The sequence below is a fragment of the Phalacrocorax carbo genome, chromosome 5 (genome assembly GCF_963921805.1).
Source record: "Phalacrocorax carbo chromosome 5, bPhaCar2.1, whole genome shotgun sequence".
In the NCBI taxonomy this organism is placed as follows: domain Eukaryota; kingdom Metazoa; phylum Chordata; class Aves; order Suliformes; family Phalacrocoracidae; genus Phalacrocorax; species Phalacrocorax carbo.
In genome coordinates this window covers 23085997-23103583 of record NC_087517.1, presented here as the reverse complement: position 1 = coordinate 23103583, position 17587 = coordinate 23085997, and the positions used below count along the sequence as shown (strand labels likewise).

Here is a 17587-nt window from a genome sequence, read left to right as displayed (position 1 = left end):
TGCAGCAGCACACTGTTCGCTCATGTTGAGCTTTCTGTCCACCAGGACCCCCAGGTCCCTTTCCACAGAGCTGCTCTCCAGCCAGGTGGATCCCAGTCTGTGCTGTACTTGGATTATGTTTTCCCAGGTGCATGACCTTACACTTCTTGTTGAACTTCATAAGGTTCTTGCTTGCCAATCCTCCAGCCTATCCAGATCTCTCTGCAGAGCAGCTCTCCCTTTTGGAGTGTCTACTTCCCCACTCAACTTGGTGTCATCTGCAAACTTCATCAGGCTACACTTGATGCCATTATCCAGATCACTTATAAAGACGTTGAATAACATTGGGCCCAATATCGATCCCTGGGGGACTCCACTTGTGACAGGTTGCCAGCTTGAGAAAGAGCTATTTACCACCACCCTTTGGGTGCGGCCTGTCAGCCAGTTCCCCACCCACTGCACAGACCACTTGTCTAGGCCATAACGCATCAATTTCTCCAGGAGGAGGCCATGGGGGACCATATCGAATGCCTTGGAGAAGTCCAGGTAAACAATGTCCACTGCCCACCCCATGTCAACCAGGCAAGTCACTTTGTCATAGAAGGCCACCAGGTTTGTCAAGCACGATCTGCCTTTAGTGAAGCCATGTTGGCTTTTCCCAATCACGTGCTTCCATTGACTTGTGATGGCCCCCAGGAGGATTCATTCCATAACTTTCCCAGGGATTGAAGTAAGGCTGATGGGCCTATAGTTACCCAGATCCTCCCTCGAGCCCTTCCTGTAGACAGGGGTAACATTTGCCTTCCTCCAGTCCTCTGGGACATCCCCCGTTCTCCACGACTTCTCAAAGATTATGGGGAGTGGCCTTACAATGATGTCAGCCAGCTCTCTCAACACCCTTGGGTGGATGGTGTCAGGGCCCATTGATTTGTGGCGGTCAAGCTCCTGTAGTAATTCATATACTAACTCTTCCTTCACTGATGGTGGGTTGGTGTTTGGTTCAATTGGCAATTTTGTTCCCAAAGCCTGGGACCCAACGGTGCTGGTAAAGACAGAGGTGAAGTTGTTGAGGACCTCTGCCTTTTCTGCATCACTGGTGATTAATTCTCCTTTTCTGTTTAACAGTGGGCCTATGTTTTCCTTCTTTTTCTCCTTATGGTTGACATGTCTGAAGAACCCTTTCTTGTTATTTTTTATGTCTACAGCCAGTTTCAATTCAAATTGGGCTTTTGCTTTTCTGACTGCATCTCTGCACTCTCTGGCTATGCCCTTGTAGTTCTCAGCAGATAATTCTCCACTTCTCCATTCCTGGTTTGCTTCCCTTTTGGATTTGAGTAGACCCAGGAGGTCATGGTTGAGCCATGGGAGCCTCTTGCTCTGCTTACTTCCCTTTCCTTTGTAGGGGATAAATTGGCTTTGTGCTTCCAATAGAGAGCTCTTGAAGAAATCCCAGCTCTCACTAGCTCCTTTGTATTCCATGGAAGCTTCCCATTGAATCCCTCCCAACTGAGCCCTGAGTGAACTAAGTTTGCTCTTCTAAAATCAAGAATCCTTGTCTTAGAGCTGACCTTCAGCACACTAAGCAGGATCCCAAAGTCCACAATATTATGGTCACTGCAGCCAAGGCTATCACTAACCAAGATATTACAGAGCAGGCTTTCTCGGTTTGTGACTAGCAAGTCCAGCAGCGCCTCCTTCCTGGTTGGCACATCTAACATTTGTATCAGGAAGCAGTCCTCTATGCATTCCAGGAACTTGGTGGATGACATGCGAGCTGCCGTATTGTTCTTCCAGCAGATGTCTGGGTAGTTGAAGTCACCCATCAGGACCAGGTTCTGTTGGCCAGAAGCTTGCTTTAGTGCCCCAAGTATCGCTTCATCAGCTTCGTCACTGTGGTTAGGAGGTCGATAGCAGATGCCCACTGTGAGGGCCTGCTTGGATATGACCCCTTTGACTTTAACCCAGAGGCATTCAATAGAGCAGTCGCATTTCAAGTTCATCTGTAGACAGATTCTCAGAGTCTACCATCGATGACTAAAATGTGAAAACGTACAGATTTGGTAACCTTACACATCACAATTTGTATCTTTCTGACATTTGCAAACCTCTTCGTCTTCTTAGACACTGTGAATTAATGAGTTATGTCAAATGCATGTCATGTTCTTAGTGACAGAAACAGTAAAATGTTCTTTATGTAATATGAATAGAATGTCACCAAACAATTGCTTAGATTGTAAAAAAATGTAATCTGCATTCAGAGGCATTAAATCTAAATGAAGCACTTAAAACCTATATAATCTAGATAATCTGTTAATTGAATAACTCTGAATGTAGACTCATCAATATGAAATGCAGCTTGTGAGGCTGTGTTTGAGTACAAAAACAATAAGTTTATCAAGACTAAAAATTTTTTGTATTGTATTTGCAATGACATTGCTAAAATAAAAGTTACGCTCTGATGATGTGAACATGAATCCTGTAACTTCACATTTTGACTTTAGTACTTCCTGAATTTCTTAATTCTTTAATTCCCTCCAGCTCAGGAATGACTAATTAATTCAAAGAACCATAATAGCTAATCATTGGTTAAATAAATTTAAAAGGAGAATGTCTGTCCCTGGAGATACCATTGCTCATTTTAATTAAAATTACCATTTTGTGATGTAATGTAAATAAAGGTTATTGTATCTTTCTGCTCCAAGAACACATTAACTCTTCTATCTACCCTTAGAGATCAGTCAAGGTTTAAATTTTCAAGAAAATTATTTGCAGCATGTGAGATAATTGTAGTGAATGGGTTTTTAAAATTAATTTTAACATACAGCCTGTATTATTTTATGAACAAATTCTAAAGCAGTGTATGTCTAAAATGGTGGTGGACACAAACTATTATCTTGAGAGAGCAATGTCATCTATGATGTAGCTATCAAAAAAAAAAAAAGCTCCATAAACATTCACGGACAATGAATAAAGTGAACTCCTGAAAACGGATACCTTATTTCAACATAGAAATAAACACAGGTAGAAGTATACTGTTTTTAGGAGCCAGTCCTCCAACAACTGATGTGGTTGTTTACATGGCCTTATAGGAATGGTAAGCCCTATTAATATGCAGATAAAAAAAAAAGATAATTAATTCTTTCTCATATTATGAGCAGAGCAGCCAAGTTCTTCATGGACAATTACAGTAGTACAGATAAATAGGCATACACAGAATTTTACTGACCTTTTAAAAGTATATATGCACTGTATCTCAGTAGATACCAAATACAAAATCAGGCTTCTGCCAGAGATGGCTTAGCTGAAATTGTGTCTTGCCTTCATTTTTCTAAAACAAAATATCTAAGATAAGCTATCTCATTGTAAAAATCCTTATGAGGACAACACATTATGGTCTTCATCTCAAGTCAAAGTCAACAATACTGGGAACAGAAACATAAATTCACCAAGCTAAGAACTATCTTGACCCTCCCTCCATTCAGATTTTGTAAATAATGCATCCGACTAAAATGCTGCTGCAAAATCATATCTCTTGGGGCAGCAGGATCATAGCTTAAAATACAGACTTCATTTCTGAAAAATATATGACTACTATTTTAACAGTTTAAAGAGTTACCTACAAAAGTACACTGAAGCTTCCAGCTCAGGCACATTGTAAATCACTACTATACATGAAAGGACACTTATAACAAAAATGCCTCTTGAGACAGTGGCATTTCAAGGGATGAGAATGGGAGTTGAAAAAAGCTACAATGACCAGGTTTGGCAATCTTGGCATAAATGAAATTATTGTGTAAACAGAAGTGAAGTCAAAAGTATGCTTAGCCAAAGCTGCATGCTTGTTTTTTGTCAGTACACAGGTCTGGCCCACAACTTGAACCAGATAAGCTTGTTATGCAAATGACGTTAGCCATCAGGAAGGAGGTAGATAATGAAATTATTCAAAAGCTAACCACTCATCACAGGGGTGACAGAAACATCAGGCAAGGTCCTAACATATGGATAAAAGGCAATATGGAATTTATGCAACCACTGCTTTTAATTTATCATAACTAAGCTGTCACAAGGTGGGCATCAACATGTGCATAACTAACGCATATAAATGAGCCAATTATCAGTAATGGCTAAAAGGTTTGCAGTTGTATGATCCAATTTTTTTTTCTGTAAAATCCACTAATGTAAATCCAAGTCTCCAAAAAATATCTGTTAGCCTCTGCACCGCAACAATTTTACTAACACATGCCCGAGAATGAAGCAATGTCACAGAGAATTCCATTTCAGTGTTCTCTTAAAGGTAGCTATAAAACCAGCATATTTATCACAATTGTTGCATTTCTCCATGTTAAGACACTGCATATGAGCATAGTTTCTTACTTCATTGTGTGTATTACTGTAAAAATGAGAAGCAAGATTTGAGAACCTGCAGATGTTGCTGGTGAGAGGAACTAATTAAGCAAAAGTAATTAAAAATCACTGTGATTAAGAATATACAATTTGAAGATATCAAAAACCCAAAGCACAAGATTAAAAACAAGTATAGCTATAAAATACTAATGTCTGACTTCTTTTATGAACAGTGCATGCTGAACTAACAGACTGAAGAAATGTTAAGAAATGCTAAACTTAGTTTTTTGTATTGTTCTCAAGCTTTGCAGGGATTTCTAAAAGTAAGATACCAAGAAAGAAAATCCTGTATAACAATGCTGAAGGTTATCGCATGATGTTTCTGAGAAAGGAATGTAATCTTTACCAGGTGCACTGACTCTCCAAAGCGTAAGTGGAATATAACCCACCAGTGCTAGAGTCTCCCAGAATATAGGCTACAGTCCATAAATACTGTAAAAACAATGTTTTTCTAGAATAGAATGGAATTCATCCGCCACCCAGTGACTTTTGTAATTAAACACCGATTCCGCCATAAATCACAATGTACGCTGCTGTGTAAACAAGAACACGTGTTATAGAGAAACAGAACTTGGGTCAACCTGCTCTAGAGGAATGTACTTCTACTACCTACACTGGAAGACATTCTGATATAATTACTACAGTAATGATAGTAACGGCCTTCTTCTGTAGGCCAACCATTAAAGTGTACCTCACCTTCCTGCCTGATTAAAGATCAGGATAGTAAATAAGACTCTTTTTCATGGATTATTAATAAAATCTGCATTAGTCATTCTGTTTTAACTTCTCCTAAAATGGGAAGACATCACTACACAACTGACAGGCAGGGATATTGTACTCCTCCACGAGTAACTAGCTACGTTAAGGAACAGAAGAGGTTCAAAATGCAGATGTGCATATTTTCAAACCTATCTTGTAAAGTCAAGACAGAGGAGCGGTGTTCAAAGTATTTGGTTATTTGAACAGTATAAACTTCCGAAGGGTTTGATAATACTATTCCCCATGTTACACAGTTTAGGCCACAACGAAATCCTGAAGAACCCTAAAAATCACTCATAAAACTTGCTCTTAGATTTTTCAATGTAATGCTAGCAACTACCAAATTGTGATTTCTTAGTTTCACTGTAAAAAGAAACAAGTAAAGCAAAAGTGTATTTTAGTTCAGTGACAGCTGCATCCAGAATGTTGGTACCATCTAGGTAATATATTGCCCTCTTGGTACTACTGGTGCTCAGTTACATGTATTGGGTATACAACCTACTGAATATTAGTAAAGTGAAAAAAGGCAACTATTTTCTTTCTTGTCTTTCAAATTCTTATATTAAATTGACCAGAAGTCATTTTCACTAACCCCCTTTTTCTCCTTGACACAGAATTTCACTGCAAAACCATCAAGAAAATCAGGTGTATTTATAAACCTGTCCCAGGTCCATCAAAGTGAAGAAGCAAACCAACTAAGGAGTCCACAGCTGTGAAGCAAATTACATGAGAAGATCAAACTGTGCTGGATGGCTTTCAAAAAGTGAAGCATGGTCTAGAGTCTATAAAAAGAAAACTCAAGTTAAAATCCTGCAAAAGCAACAAATCCATAAAACAAACTCTGTTTTCAGATGAACACACGTAGGCCTTGCTGAATAAGCTGTTTTTAAAGGAAAATAAAACTCACTGTGAAATGAAATGGTTGAATCCTCTGCACCATTTTTCAGGATGTAGCAAAGTAGGAGGAGGATTTCTGAAAAAATACAAAGTTTGGGGGTTTAAAATGTTAATGTTTACTGGAATTATCTCACAGATAGTCAACAGAGATGATACTGGTTCCACTAGGGAGAAAATGATAATCGAGAAAGTAATGCTCGTATTGTCTATGTGTCCCCTTCAGATGCCTGTTGGGTTTTTCTTGTTTCTGCTTATTCACTGGCAATTCTCCTTTTCTCATGTCCTTCTCCTTTTATGTCAATACCTTTGAAGATGGTAGTCAGTATAGCTCACAGCGTGCTTCCCAACGTTTCTCTTTCAATTCAGCCTGGCTCAGGAAGATGTTAGCCCTTTACCCCAGATCACTAACTTTGACCAAAACTTTCTAAAGTATGGACATCTTCATCATAAGAACTACCAAACTGTCAACAAACTGTAGAATTTTCAGTCCAGATTTCAATCTGTACTCAGTTTGGATGACATTGTAAACTCTAAAACTATTAAAAGTACATGTTATTTTTAAAGTGACATTTAGCAGACAGTATTTTTATATTACATAGTAAGACAGCCTTCCATAAGAATAATATTTTAAACTCTTATGGGTTCCATGGTAGTTGCCATGTAATTATTTTCCTTTCTGATTGTTATTGTTACAGTTAAATTACATAGAGAACAAGGCCTGTAGGTCATATTAAGTGGCTCAAATTTAAGTGGACCAACTTATAGAAGGAAGTGTTCATGAATCATATATTATATTATCTTCCAGAGATTTCTTCTGCAACTTAAGATTTGATAAGTACTGAAGTCTATTTAACTTTTTAAGATTAAACTTGTGTTTTATGAAACCCTAATGATTTGTCTTTTGCTGCATTTGAGGGCCTAAAGGAAAGGGTCACTGAACTGGCAGAAAAAAAAAATCACAATAAAACTTATTCTAAGACAGAAATGCTAATAATCTGGACCGTAACATGAATCACCTCATTTATCCTGAGACCACATTCCCCAACATGACACTGCTTGATAACATCTCAGAAAACAAAATGACAAACAGCATAAACAATGTAAATTAGTGCTCATCTGCTTAGTACTCTTGAGTTTTTCACGCATATTCATTCAAAAAGTAGTCCCATTTAACAATTACCCACAAAAATCCAAACAAAATTGTTTTAAAAGAAAAAAATTACAATGTGGCTTCATGACAGATGGACCATTTTTGTTCATCTTTATCTATTCAAAACAAATGCAGTCATCTAATTTCACCACAGGCTGACATGTTTTCTGAGACAAATGTTATTACTTTTCTCTTTTGTTTCAGAAGGCTCAGGGAACACAATTCCTTCATGAAGTGAAGAAATCCAGAATGTTTGAGATGTGCATCACTTATCAAATTTATCATTAGGAAAAAAATATGATTGGTTATTTTCAATGACTATAGTGTTTCAGGGTTGTCTTCCATTTAACAGGCTCATATATTTATGTACATCACAGTATCTGATTTTTTACAAGCATAAAAAACATTTAAAAGTATTTCTAGAGATACTCCCAGAAAAAAAACAAACCCTGTATCAAAGAAAAGTAAACTTTAAAAAACCCTCTTTCTCCATCATCAAAATGGTTAACAGTCCACACATCCCACATGCATGAACTCTGCAAACAACTTTAAGGGACAGCCAGATGGGCATAGTACATGTTTTCAGTCTTTATTTTGCAGGAATAGTACTCTGTCTGACAATTTCAATTCTGATAAGACCAACTTCTATAGTACTGTGAAGTACAGTGTATTTCTTTTTGGAATGATACCAGCACTGTCTACTGAATATTTGCTGTGAAATTTTGAAGTTCACTGCAAAGTAATTTGCTTTTTCAAAAGCTCAGTTACTATTAATGAAATATGTAGTTTTGTCTTTTCTGTTCGCACTGTTCTTAGTGTCTTTCCATGGTGGTAACAACGGTGCTTACAAAAAGCATTTGGTTTGGAGGCTCTATTAATAACCTCACAAGGAACCTTTTGAAAAAAAGACACCGAAATGCTTACATTAGTTGCAGATGTTATGATGGAAACAGGTTGGGATTTCATCATGGAAGAACAGATCAGCAGAGCAGATGTAATTCAGGAAATAAATTTAGTCATTTGTTTGAGCTTGATACTTATGTATTTGTTGACAGAAGATACTATGTTATTCTTAGTGCCTTTGTAGTAAAAACAGAACTAGTGGTCCTCTGTACTTAAGACACTAAAGTGATGCTTCGGGTACCCCATCTATAAAATTGAGCTGATAAATATAAGTAGAACCTTAATTCATTAGCCTCTGTAAAATACACTGGCTCCCCTTAATGAAAGACGTTATTTAACTACAAAGCACAAAATTAGCTCACCCTTTTCTGGCATCATGTCCATAAAGGATTTCCACAAAGGAGCATAAGAGGGTCAGCTTCCTACCTTCGCTTTACCTAAGACACCACAAACTGTTTCATGGTGATAGCAGAAATCACCACTGCTTCCATGGCACCTCCAGAGGTGGATTTCTGCAGTAAGGACTCAAACTCAAGTTCTAGGATAATACAAAAAGCCGGATATGCAAGGGTAACTCACATTAAGCTTTTGTTGTGAGCACACTAAGTCTTTCGCAGTTTGACATTAATAATCCACTAAGGTACCTGCCGTTCTTATGCTGCAACTGGTATCACATTAAAGAAAAAAAAGGTAAAACAACTCACATATGTTATCAGATGCTAAACCACAGCGAAGCAACACTTGCCTCACCACTTCAGCTCAAATATCAAACTAGGGCCATTTGTAATTCCAGACTATATTAAATCCAACACATAGAGTTCTCTGGCTTTTGTATACTTACATCAGCCAAGATCACTGCATTTCACCAACATCTGGCTGTTTCAGCAGTACTCAGAACACATTCATAGAAAAACTAAAAAGCTACCTCTTGCTAACTTGCTGACATAATTTATTCTACTCTTTTCATGTAAAATTAGAATGCTCTGCATGCAACCTTTCAATCATCCTTGCCACATATATAAGAAGCTGAAGGACCATAGTCTTATTTGCTACTATAAGCAATGGAAATTGTGAGTAGTAGATATGAACGTTATTGCAAAAAGTGGGTATAATTGGGCTTGTCTTTTGAAAATGTCCTCTTTTGAATCAAGATGAGTAATCAACCATTTTTTTTCCCAACTTTTTGTCTTTTTTTTCCTTTAGTTCTTTCTATAATTCATAATTAGTCACAGAACTACATGCTCTATTTCCTTAGGCAGATGCAATGCTCTTGTGAGGAGTTTTTCTACCCTTGTATTCAGTGCTTTCCATGGTCATACTGATGCTGTTTTTCACTGGGAGTTTTGCTTCAGTGAGGACTGCAGGATTGAGCCTATATAAGACACCCCATATAGAAGCATAATGTTCCTTAGAACATGAAGAAATTAGCAAGCTTACCAAGCAAGAACTGCTGCTGAATCCTGAATGATGATACACACACAATTATGTGCTGGAAATATTTCAATCTGTTGAACTTTATGTGTTTCCTGTCATTCAGCCTGCCTCCAAAGTCACAGCTGGTAAAACAAAATTGGTCATTTTACCACAATAAGGCCAATGATGCAGCTCAGCGAGCACCATTCGTCCTTCATGTTAAGCTGTGAGCCTAATTACAGATCACAGATAATAGATATCTGCTGGCAATGAGAAAACAAGTATTTTCACCTTAAAATATTTCTATGACAAATTTTTAAAATTGAAAATGCATCTACTATTTTTAAACTATTTCAGTAAACATAGCCATACATTTTATAAATAGAAATCCAGACAGAGCCTCCAATGACCAAACTGCATCACCAGTCTACTGCATTGTTTCTAATGAAAAATTAGCCGATGAACATCCAACACCTGTCACCATAAACAGGCTCTGGCAATTACAGCCCCCTACATGCATGTTGTGAATTATTTTTCTAGCAGACTGAAGAGACGATAGTTCTGTTGACAGTTGCCTAGGTTTACACAGAGACAGTTTTTAAATGAAATTAAACCCTTCGCGAATATTTCAAAAAAACTAAGTGAAACAGCCATAGAAAAAGCACAAAGTCAACCATGTGTAATAATATTTCCCTACAAAAGGTTATGTAAAACAAATGGTTTCTATTAAAATATGTGAATGATCTACATTAATTAATACCTGATAAATTCTCATACAAGTTTAACGTCCTGCCACTCCAGAGCATCCCCACCTTGGTTAATCCTCCAAAAATAACCAGGCAGTCCTCAAGAGGGCTCAGAGGATTTCCTAATGCGCTCAGTTTGTGGCCCATTCAAATCAGTAAGAGGTTTCCACTGATCCAAATGAAATCTTCAGATCCTGAACACTCTCCAATTTATCTGTCTCCTACTAAAGGCTACTCAAGTTATTCCAGTAACATATTTCACCAAAGTCCACTCAGCAGGAAGCAGGGTACTGTATTTGGTTCTTCAAGGTTAAGATAGAAACTGTAGAGTTTAGGTGCCGGCAGGAGTGGAGAATCAGCACAAAATCCTCAGTGTGGATTCTGGAGGCAAGCCTTTGAAATTGCTTTTTGAGTCAGTGGAAATCTGTCGTCAATCTGAATGCTGCTGCATGAGCCCTCCATGGTTGGGAACCACAGCAGCACACTGCCTCAAGGGACCAGAAGATCAGAAAGAATACAGGATGTACAACAAAATTGAAAGCAATGTCAGAAGCACGGGATCTGGGCAAAATGGCTCCAGGTCTAATGCCATTGTCTGTCCACTGAGTTGATCTAAGGGGCTCCAAAGGTAATTGAACATCCTTTCCTCAAAATGCCTAGAATTGTGCAAGTCTTGACCATACTGGGCACCAATCTCCCTTAAGACTTCTTAACCAGATCTACAAGCAAGTCACTCCCATGCCTCTCCAGCCTGCAAGGCATTAATCATATGTTGAGCCTGTATGCACCAAATCACAGCATATAGACAGCTGGAAAAGGTGGTAGCTCCTCACATCTTCTTCAGCTTCTTAGGGCTCAGCACAGTTACATAAACCTTTCTCAGGCAAGGGAACAGACTAATGCCAGATCATGGTACTCTAACTATACAATTAGGGGGCACCAGGAAAATTACTGTTATTCTGTGAGAACGAAGGGTACAGCACATCCTATGAAAATTCACTCTCCAGACACCTCCTCACTGGCAACTCATTCACTTCTGAAGATTTTCTCCTTTTCCACTCCCCTCCCTTTCCTCTGAAAGGACTGTTTTCCTTGTGTAAATATCTAGTTCAAAACTGTTAGCATACCACTTCAATTTCTTATCTTCTAGAATATCAAAGGCATATATCTATTCAAATAATGTGTAAGTGCCTTAATTCTAGCAAGGATATGCTGCTTTAAACCAAGATCAAAACCTACCGAGGGAAAGGAATCAGTTAAGAGGAAGCAGGACACAAGATATTACTGCCTCATTGCCGAAACAAAAATATTCTTGCTTAAGTCTTTTACTATCTTTTAATTACAGAGCCAGAGTTCTTTGCTGGAATGGATGCTCTTTATTTTCCATAGGCCATACACAGTTATGGAAGTCTGGACTGAATCCAACAGCATGTGATAAATTTATATTGAGTTGAAAGTTAAACAGACAAATATACCTAAGAGACTGTAGGATCCTAATTACTTAAAAGGGTCAAGGGTACCAATCTACTTTTTAAGCTTTTTTTTTTTTTTTTTTTTTTTTTAAATACAGGGTCCTAATCTAGTAAAATACAAATTGGATGTCTGTTTTCATTCTTAGGAAAGAATGATGGCTAGATGTCTTGTAACACAAATACACAATTGTTGCCTTTTGCTTGTGTTTTTACATGACTATTTATTTTGCTGCCACTAAGTAGGTGACTTAACAGATTAACAATGAGATATGGGCCCAGCTGCAAAACAAATGCAAATCCACAAATGAACAAAATATCAACTCCCTCTTTAAAACACACTTAAATCAAGATTTATTCACAAGTCTCCAGCTTTGAATATTGCAGCAGCAGCATAATAATGAGCAAAAATAAATGGTAAAAGGTAGTCAGTTCCAGAATTATGGACAAATCTCCTTTTAATTTTCAAGATTCACTTTATGCATTGCCAAAAGAAAAGCGCTTCAGGAAAAATATGAAGAGGCTGTCAAAAGAAACCTTCTAAGAAACCTTCACATGAACAATCCTGTGTTTCAAAATGGTATATATCTGATAAATTAAGTCACCTTTAAAGTAATAAGTACAGACAGAAATAATGTGCTAAGCACATTAAATTGTTTTGAAGGTCAAATAATAACCTTCAGAAAATGTATTAAAACAAATCTCCATTCCATAATTTTTTAAGTTCATACACACAGAAAGAAAATGAATGAAGAAGTATTACAAAGTGTTCTGCTTGGGAACATTTGGATTATCTTTGACTTTTTCCCTTGAACACTGCAATTCACAGGCAAATGGTTTCAGTCAGGTTTGGCAGCTGCAAGGTTTCATTAGCCTCTTTCAGGACGTGACAAGGCATCATTTATTTCTGTCATTTACTCTTCAGTTTCCAGTTTCAGTTTCTGGCTTCACTGAGACAGAAGCAGGTATTTTATTTCAGAAATATTTTTGAATGGAGGTGAAAACATACAGCTTTGCATTCCAGTGGTCAAGCTTCAAAACAAATATTTAGCATAACTGAATTATAATTATGCTTTGTAACCTCATTTATTCACTAAAGTTTCAGAGAGCCAAAGAGGCACTAGCAAATTAACAGCAATTGAAACAGAGGAAGTAATAGCAGAGATTTTTATTTATAACCAGTTCACATCTTTACTGCAATGTAGTATTTTGCTTTTCTATTAAAAACCATTGCTCTGTGAATTTGCAAAGCAGGAGAATGTCAGTTGCCAAAGAAATAAAAATGGGACAGTAATACTTCCGTGTCTGACTGAAATACATATGGTGCTGTCTAGACGCTACACTTCCGTAGCTGGAGTATTAAAATACTGCAATTACACTGCATATTTGTAGAGTTGTATGGGAAAGTAAAATATCTGTTAAAATCTGAAAGTGAAAATCCCACAGATTAATTTCTAAGGGCAAGTCCTGAATTGTATGTGTTTCAAACTCCCACTGTACATCAACCGGTTTAAGACGCCTGAGAAGGCCACCTGCCTGAAGGCACTGCCCAGTGGAGCAGATCCACTCTTGGAAAGCTAAAAGTTGGCTCAACAAGAGGAAGACTTAGAGGGATGCCACAAACTCTTTCTTTTAAGAAGTGGAGGAACATTGCCAAGGGAAGAACTAGACAATTTGGAGTCTGACACAGAACCCAGTGCCAACAGTTCAGTGCTCCTGCTGGGACCTGCCTCTACCCAGGACACACACAGCAGCATAGGCCCTGTCATACCGCAGTCAGTCTGCCAACAGGCTTCACACTGTCTTGGACACACAAGGTAACGCAGGGTACCTGTGATTTTTCCAACTGGCTGAGACATGCTTTTTGGGGCCCTTCTTTTCATCAAGAGTAAAATGTTTTTAATACATTATTCCCAGAAAAGGGGGACTTGCTTCCCAGAACCACAGAAGCAGTTTTGCCACTTGTGATTCTTCTTTACTTCCATTTTTTGTCTGACTAATTTAGCTCTTATTTTCGAAGAGGAAGGCACCTTCCTATCCTTCAATTTCATGGAGGGGAGCCTCTTCTCAGTCGAGGCTCTACAGAAATACAAATACACCTAACAGTAACTCCATAAAAGAAGTTTATTACCAAAGCTTGATATGGCAGGTAATGAACGTGGAATTCAATCATTACACCTGACAAAAGAAATCACTTAAACTCTTCATTTTACCAGGAAACACGGATTACTCCCTACTTGTACTTTTTTATGACTCAAACCTTACTTACTGTTTTCAGTTTAGTCTGGTTCACAGCATTGTAAGAACTGACATTATTCTGATAGCCCTACTAGTCTGGTTCAGAAATAAATACTTATAAAGGGAATACATTAGTTAATGGTAGCATATTTCCAATGCACCATTAGGAGATGCATTAGGAGGATCATTATAAAAATTCCGAAGTAATAGACTGAATAAATGCTGAAGCATGAAGAAAAGTACAAGATGTATAAGAGTACCATTTTTAAAAACGGAACTACTGTCACTTAAGGTAATATGCCCTATGAGCATGAGGACTGAACATGGAATGAAATTTATTTGTTGCCTTTCCCATTTCATCCATTAAGCTTTATTTTAAAACGCTTGAATGTTTGTCTGCTTTAAAAACAATCTGTATGACTTGGGAATCCCTGCACATTATAACTGGAGTGAAGACTAATAATCACAGTATGATAACATGAAGAATTTATGCATTATAAAAAAAGTCCCATGGCAGCAATTCAAATAAACGGTCCCTTCTGCAGAACCAAATGACAATAATATCAATAAGACCGTATCCCAATAAGCCTGTAAGGTGCTAACTTAAAACTCATGCGTCTCTTGAAATAACCAGGCAGGCTGTGGAAAATATCCTTGGAAAAATAGTGACTCACATAAGCTAGGGAATCTAGGATTTGAGGCAAGAAACACTAACAGTGCAAGTAATAGGTAACAAAGCAATTAGTGATGCAATGAGAGACAGAAAAATCCTTACAAAGCTGAAATATTAAAACATCAAGGAACATATGAAAATCATGAGAGATTTTTTTTTTTTTTGTAATGCAAGACTTAGCTAACACCTCATATTGAATATTCTAGGGTAAGGTAAGCTTTGCAAAGAAGCATGTCCTGGATAAGTTAACACATCCACAGAAAAAGAAGAGTTGAAAGGAGCAATGGTAAACAACTGATGTAGGACAAAGGGGTGTTGTGAATGTAGGAGGCAACATCTTGGCAAAAGGAAAGACAAGGCAATGCCAACATCGGGAAAAATATCAAATGAGTAACAAAGTGAGAAGAGCAAAAAGTAAAACTGAGAGGCAAGAAGTAAAAATGAGAGACAAAAAGGAAGATGAAGACAAGCAAACCAAAATCCCCAAAGGCAAAAAATAGGGTATTCTCTCAAAAAAAACCCCAAAACCCAACCCCACAAGCGCCACTCACTAAACACTTACAGAGGACCAAAGAGGCCAGAAGCAAGAAAGCAAGAAGGTTAGCAGAGAGGTAATTAAAATGTTTAAAGTAGGATAGTAATGAAACATGGAAGAAAGAAAAGAGCTGACATAAATCATTCTGTGTGGATAAGAGCTTTGACATTTGGCATGGGGAGATGAAACAAGAAGATAATCAAGGATTTAATCTAGGAAACTGAAATATAATACAGACCTTTAAAAAGGTATGTTTTGAAGACAGATCATGTTTACCACAGAAAGCACACTACCATATGATAATTGCATATCCAGGAATGGGTAAAAACTGCAAAGTAGCTGGTGGTGGAGGAATGAACAAAAAGAACACATTAGAATAAAGAAGCAGCTACAAGTAAAGCATGTTGCTAAAACAAAAAGCAAAACTTCAGGTGCGCCCTGAAAATCATTAGATTTTTGCCATTGTGAAAGGATTTAATCTTTTGTGGGCTTCAGTCAGAACCATGGCATAAACAATGTACAGAATGCAATGGCAGTAGGCGTTGACGATACACAATGTCTTTTAGCTGTCTTTTTCTACAGTAAATATTAACACACTGAATGAGAATCTGAATCATAGCACTGTTTTACCTTGAAAACATTAGCTATTTATGTTCCAAATAAAGTCAGGAGGTATCAACAAGCAAGCGCTCTATTTCCTCAACAAATCTGAGAAAAAATGCACTTGTGGCTTTTTGGAAAGACCGACACTTTCTGGCACCTAACAACAATAAAACTACACAGTCGTGTCTTCCCTGCTTCTTCTGGAGTGCAAAGTTCTGACACAGCTCTACTGATATCCTCCCTAACTGAATAGACCCAGAAGTTAAATTTTCCTCAAAGGGAGCTCTCATAAAGAGCATTTACTGTATGTTTGAGTTGGGGTGGGCACTATTTGCATCTGTGGAGTCTTAAAAAAGTCATAATAGGTTCTGCAAGACTTGAATAACCAATACGAGAAACAAAGAAACTAAAAAAAACCAAACCCAAAACTAAACAAAAACCAAAACCCAACCAAAACTTTAAAATAAACCAGCTGAGAAGTAAAACATATTTACACCAATAAAAATACAGGGTACAATGTGGAACACAATTCTTCCTTCCTTCCTTCCTGAATTTCCTCTCAGTAATTAATTATGAGGAACCACGAGGTGATTATATACATGTTGACATGACAGGAGCACTCAATTTTAAATAACACATAGAATGACTAAACATATAAGAAAATTACACTTTCATCGAGCCAAATCTCTGGCTTTGTTCCAATCTAAGATGTTTTCTGTTCTTTTTGTTTCCCCAGACAGTTCAAGCAGATGCTGCCTGTAAAAGTCTGACACGTTTGCATGCTGGCAACAGATCATGGATCATCAACTTGCCCAATAAAGCTATCTTATTGTAATTCAGAACATCTTTTCCCAGCACTTGTTCTAATATGTGAACAGTCTGATAAGAGGGAATCTGATATAATCTATACTGTGAATGAAGAAACCTAGAAGTTGCATTTTGGCTAATTTAACCAAACTAAAGTGCATAAAGTCAAACCACTTCAGTCAGCCAGGTAGAAAGATGAAAGCTGTTACTCCTATTTTTTTCCTAATGTTCTTGGAGGCTGTGCTGCTGGATGCCAAAGCACAGATACCAACTCTCTCAAGAGGAGAAATGTTCCTTTTCCCTGCCCCTCCAAGCTACTGAAGTAACGTTTCCATAGAAAAAACCATAAGTGCTCCCTTTCCAAAAGCACAGGAGTAGTATTTAATGTCTTGGCTGGGGGGTTTTCTTGGCCACAACAGTGGTGAAAGCTTGCACCTCCTGGAGGAACTCTTGAGAGAAGATACCCACAACTGCAATCTGAACAGCCTTTCATTATGATATAATAAACCCACTGAAATAATTATCTTTCAAAGTATTGTAGTTATAAAGATTTATAACCAATGTCTACTCCAATAAATATTTCTTCAAAATTTTTATGAGTTCTAACCTGTGATTACACCTGTGATAGGAAAGAAATAGAGGACACTAACTGTTAATAGTAAGTGTGTAGATATGCCTAATGCATTATTACTGCACTAATCATCATTAATGATTAAATATACTGCATAGAATTTTAACATTAATCAAACTGATAATTGTAACAAGCAAATCAATACCTTTCAAAGCACAGCTCCTTTTCACCAAATATGTTTGCGAATAGTGTGATTATTTGTTGCATATTCTGGAAATTACTTCAGAGGGCAAAGCACAGAGGCATTTGATGACTTTTTATGACAAAAATAAAATAACAAATGCACATTCATTACAAACCTAAGGATAATTACAATCTTAAAAGTTCATCTTTCTTTTTCTTCTGTGTCTATCAGTCAGTGCATTAATTCCTTTACAAAT

The 17587-nt window shown here is 37.4% G+C and overlaps 1 protein-coding gene across 1 annotated transcript in view; it reads right to left on the bottom strand.

Annotated features, from left to right (window-relative positions):
- Positions 1-17587, bottom strand: part of MYO3B (myosin IIIB) — a 201752-nt gene that overhangs the window by 136294 nt on the left and 47871 nt on the right. The window contains exon 8 of the mRNA XM_064453241.1: positions 6050-6115. Coding sequence (XP_064309311.1) covers positions 6050-6115 — 66 coding nt within the window. The remainder of the gene's footprint in view (positions 1-6049; positions 6116-17587) is intronic.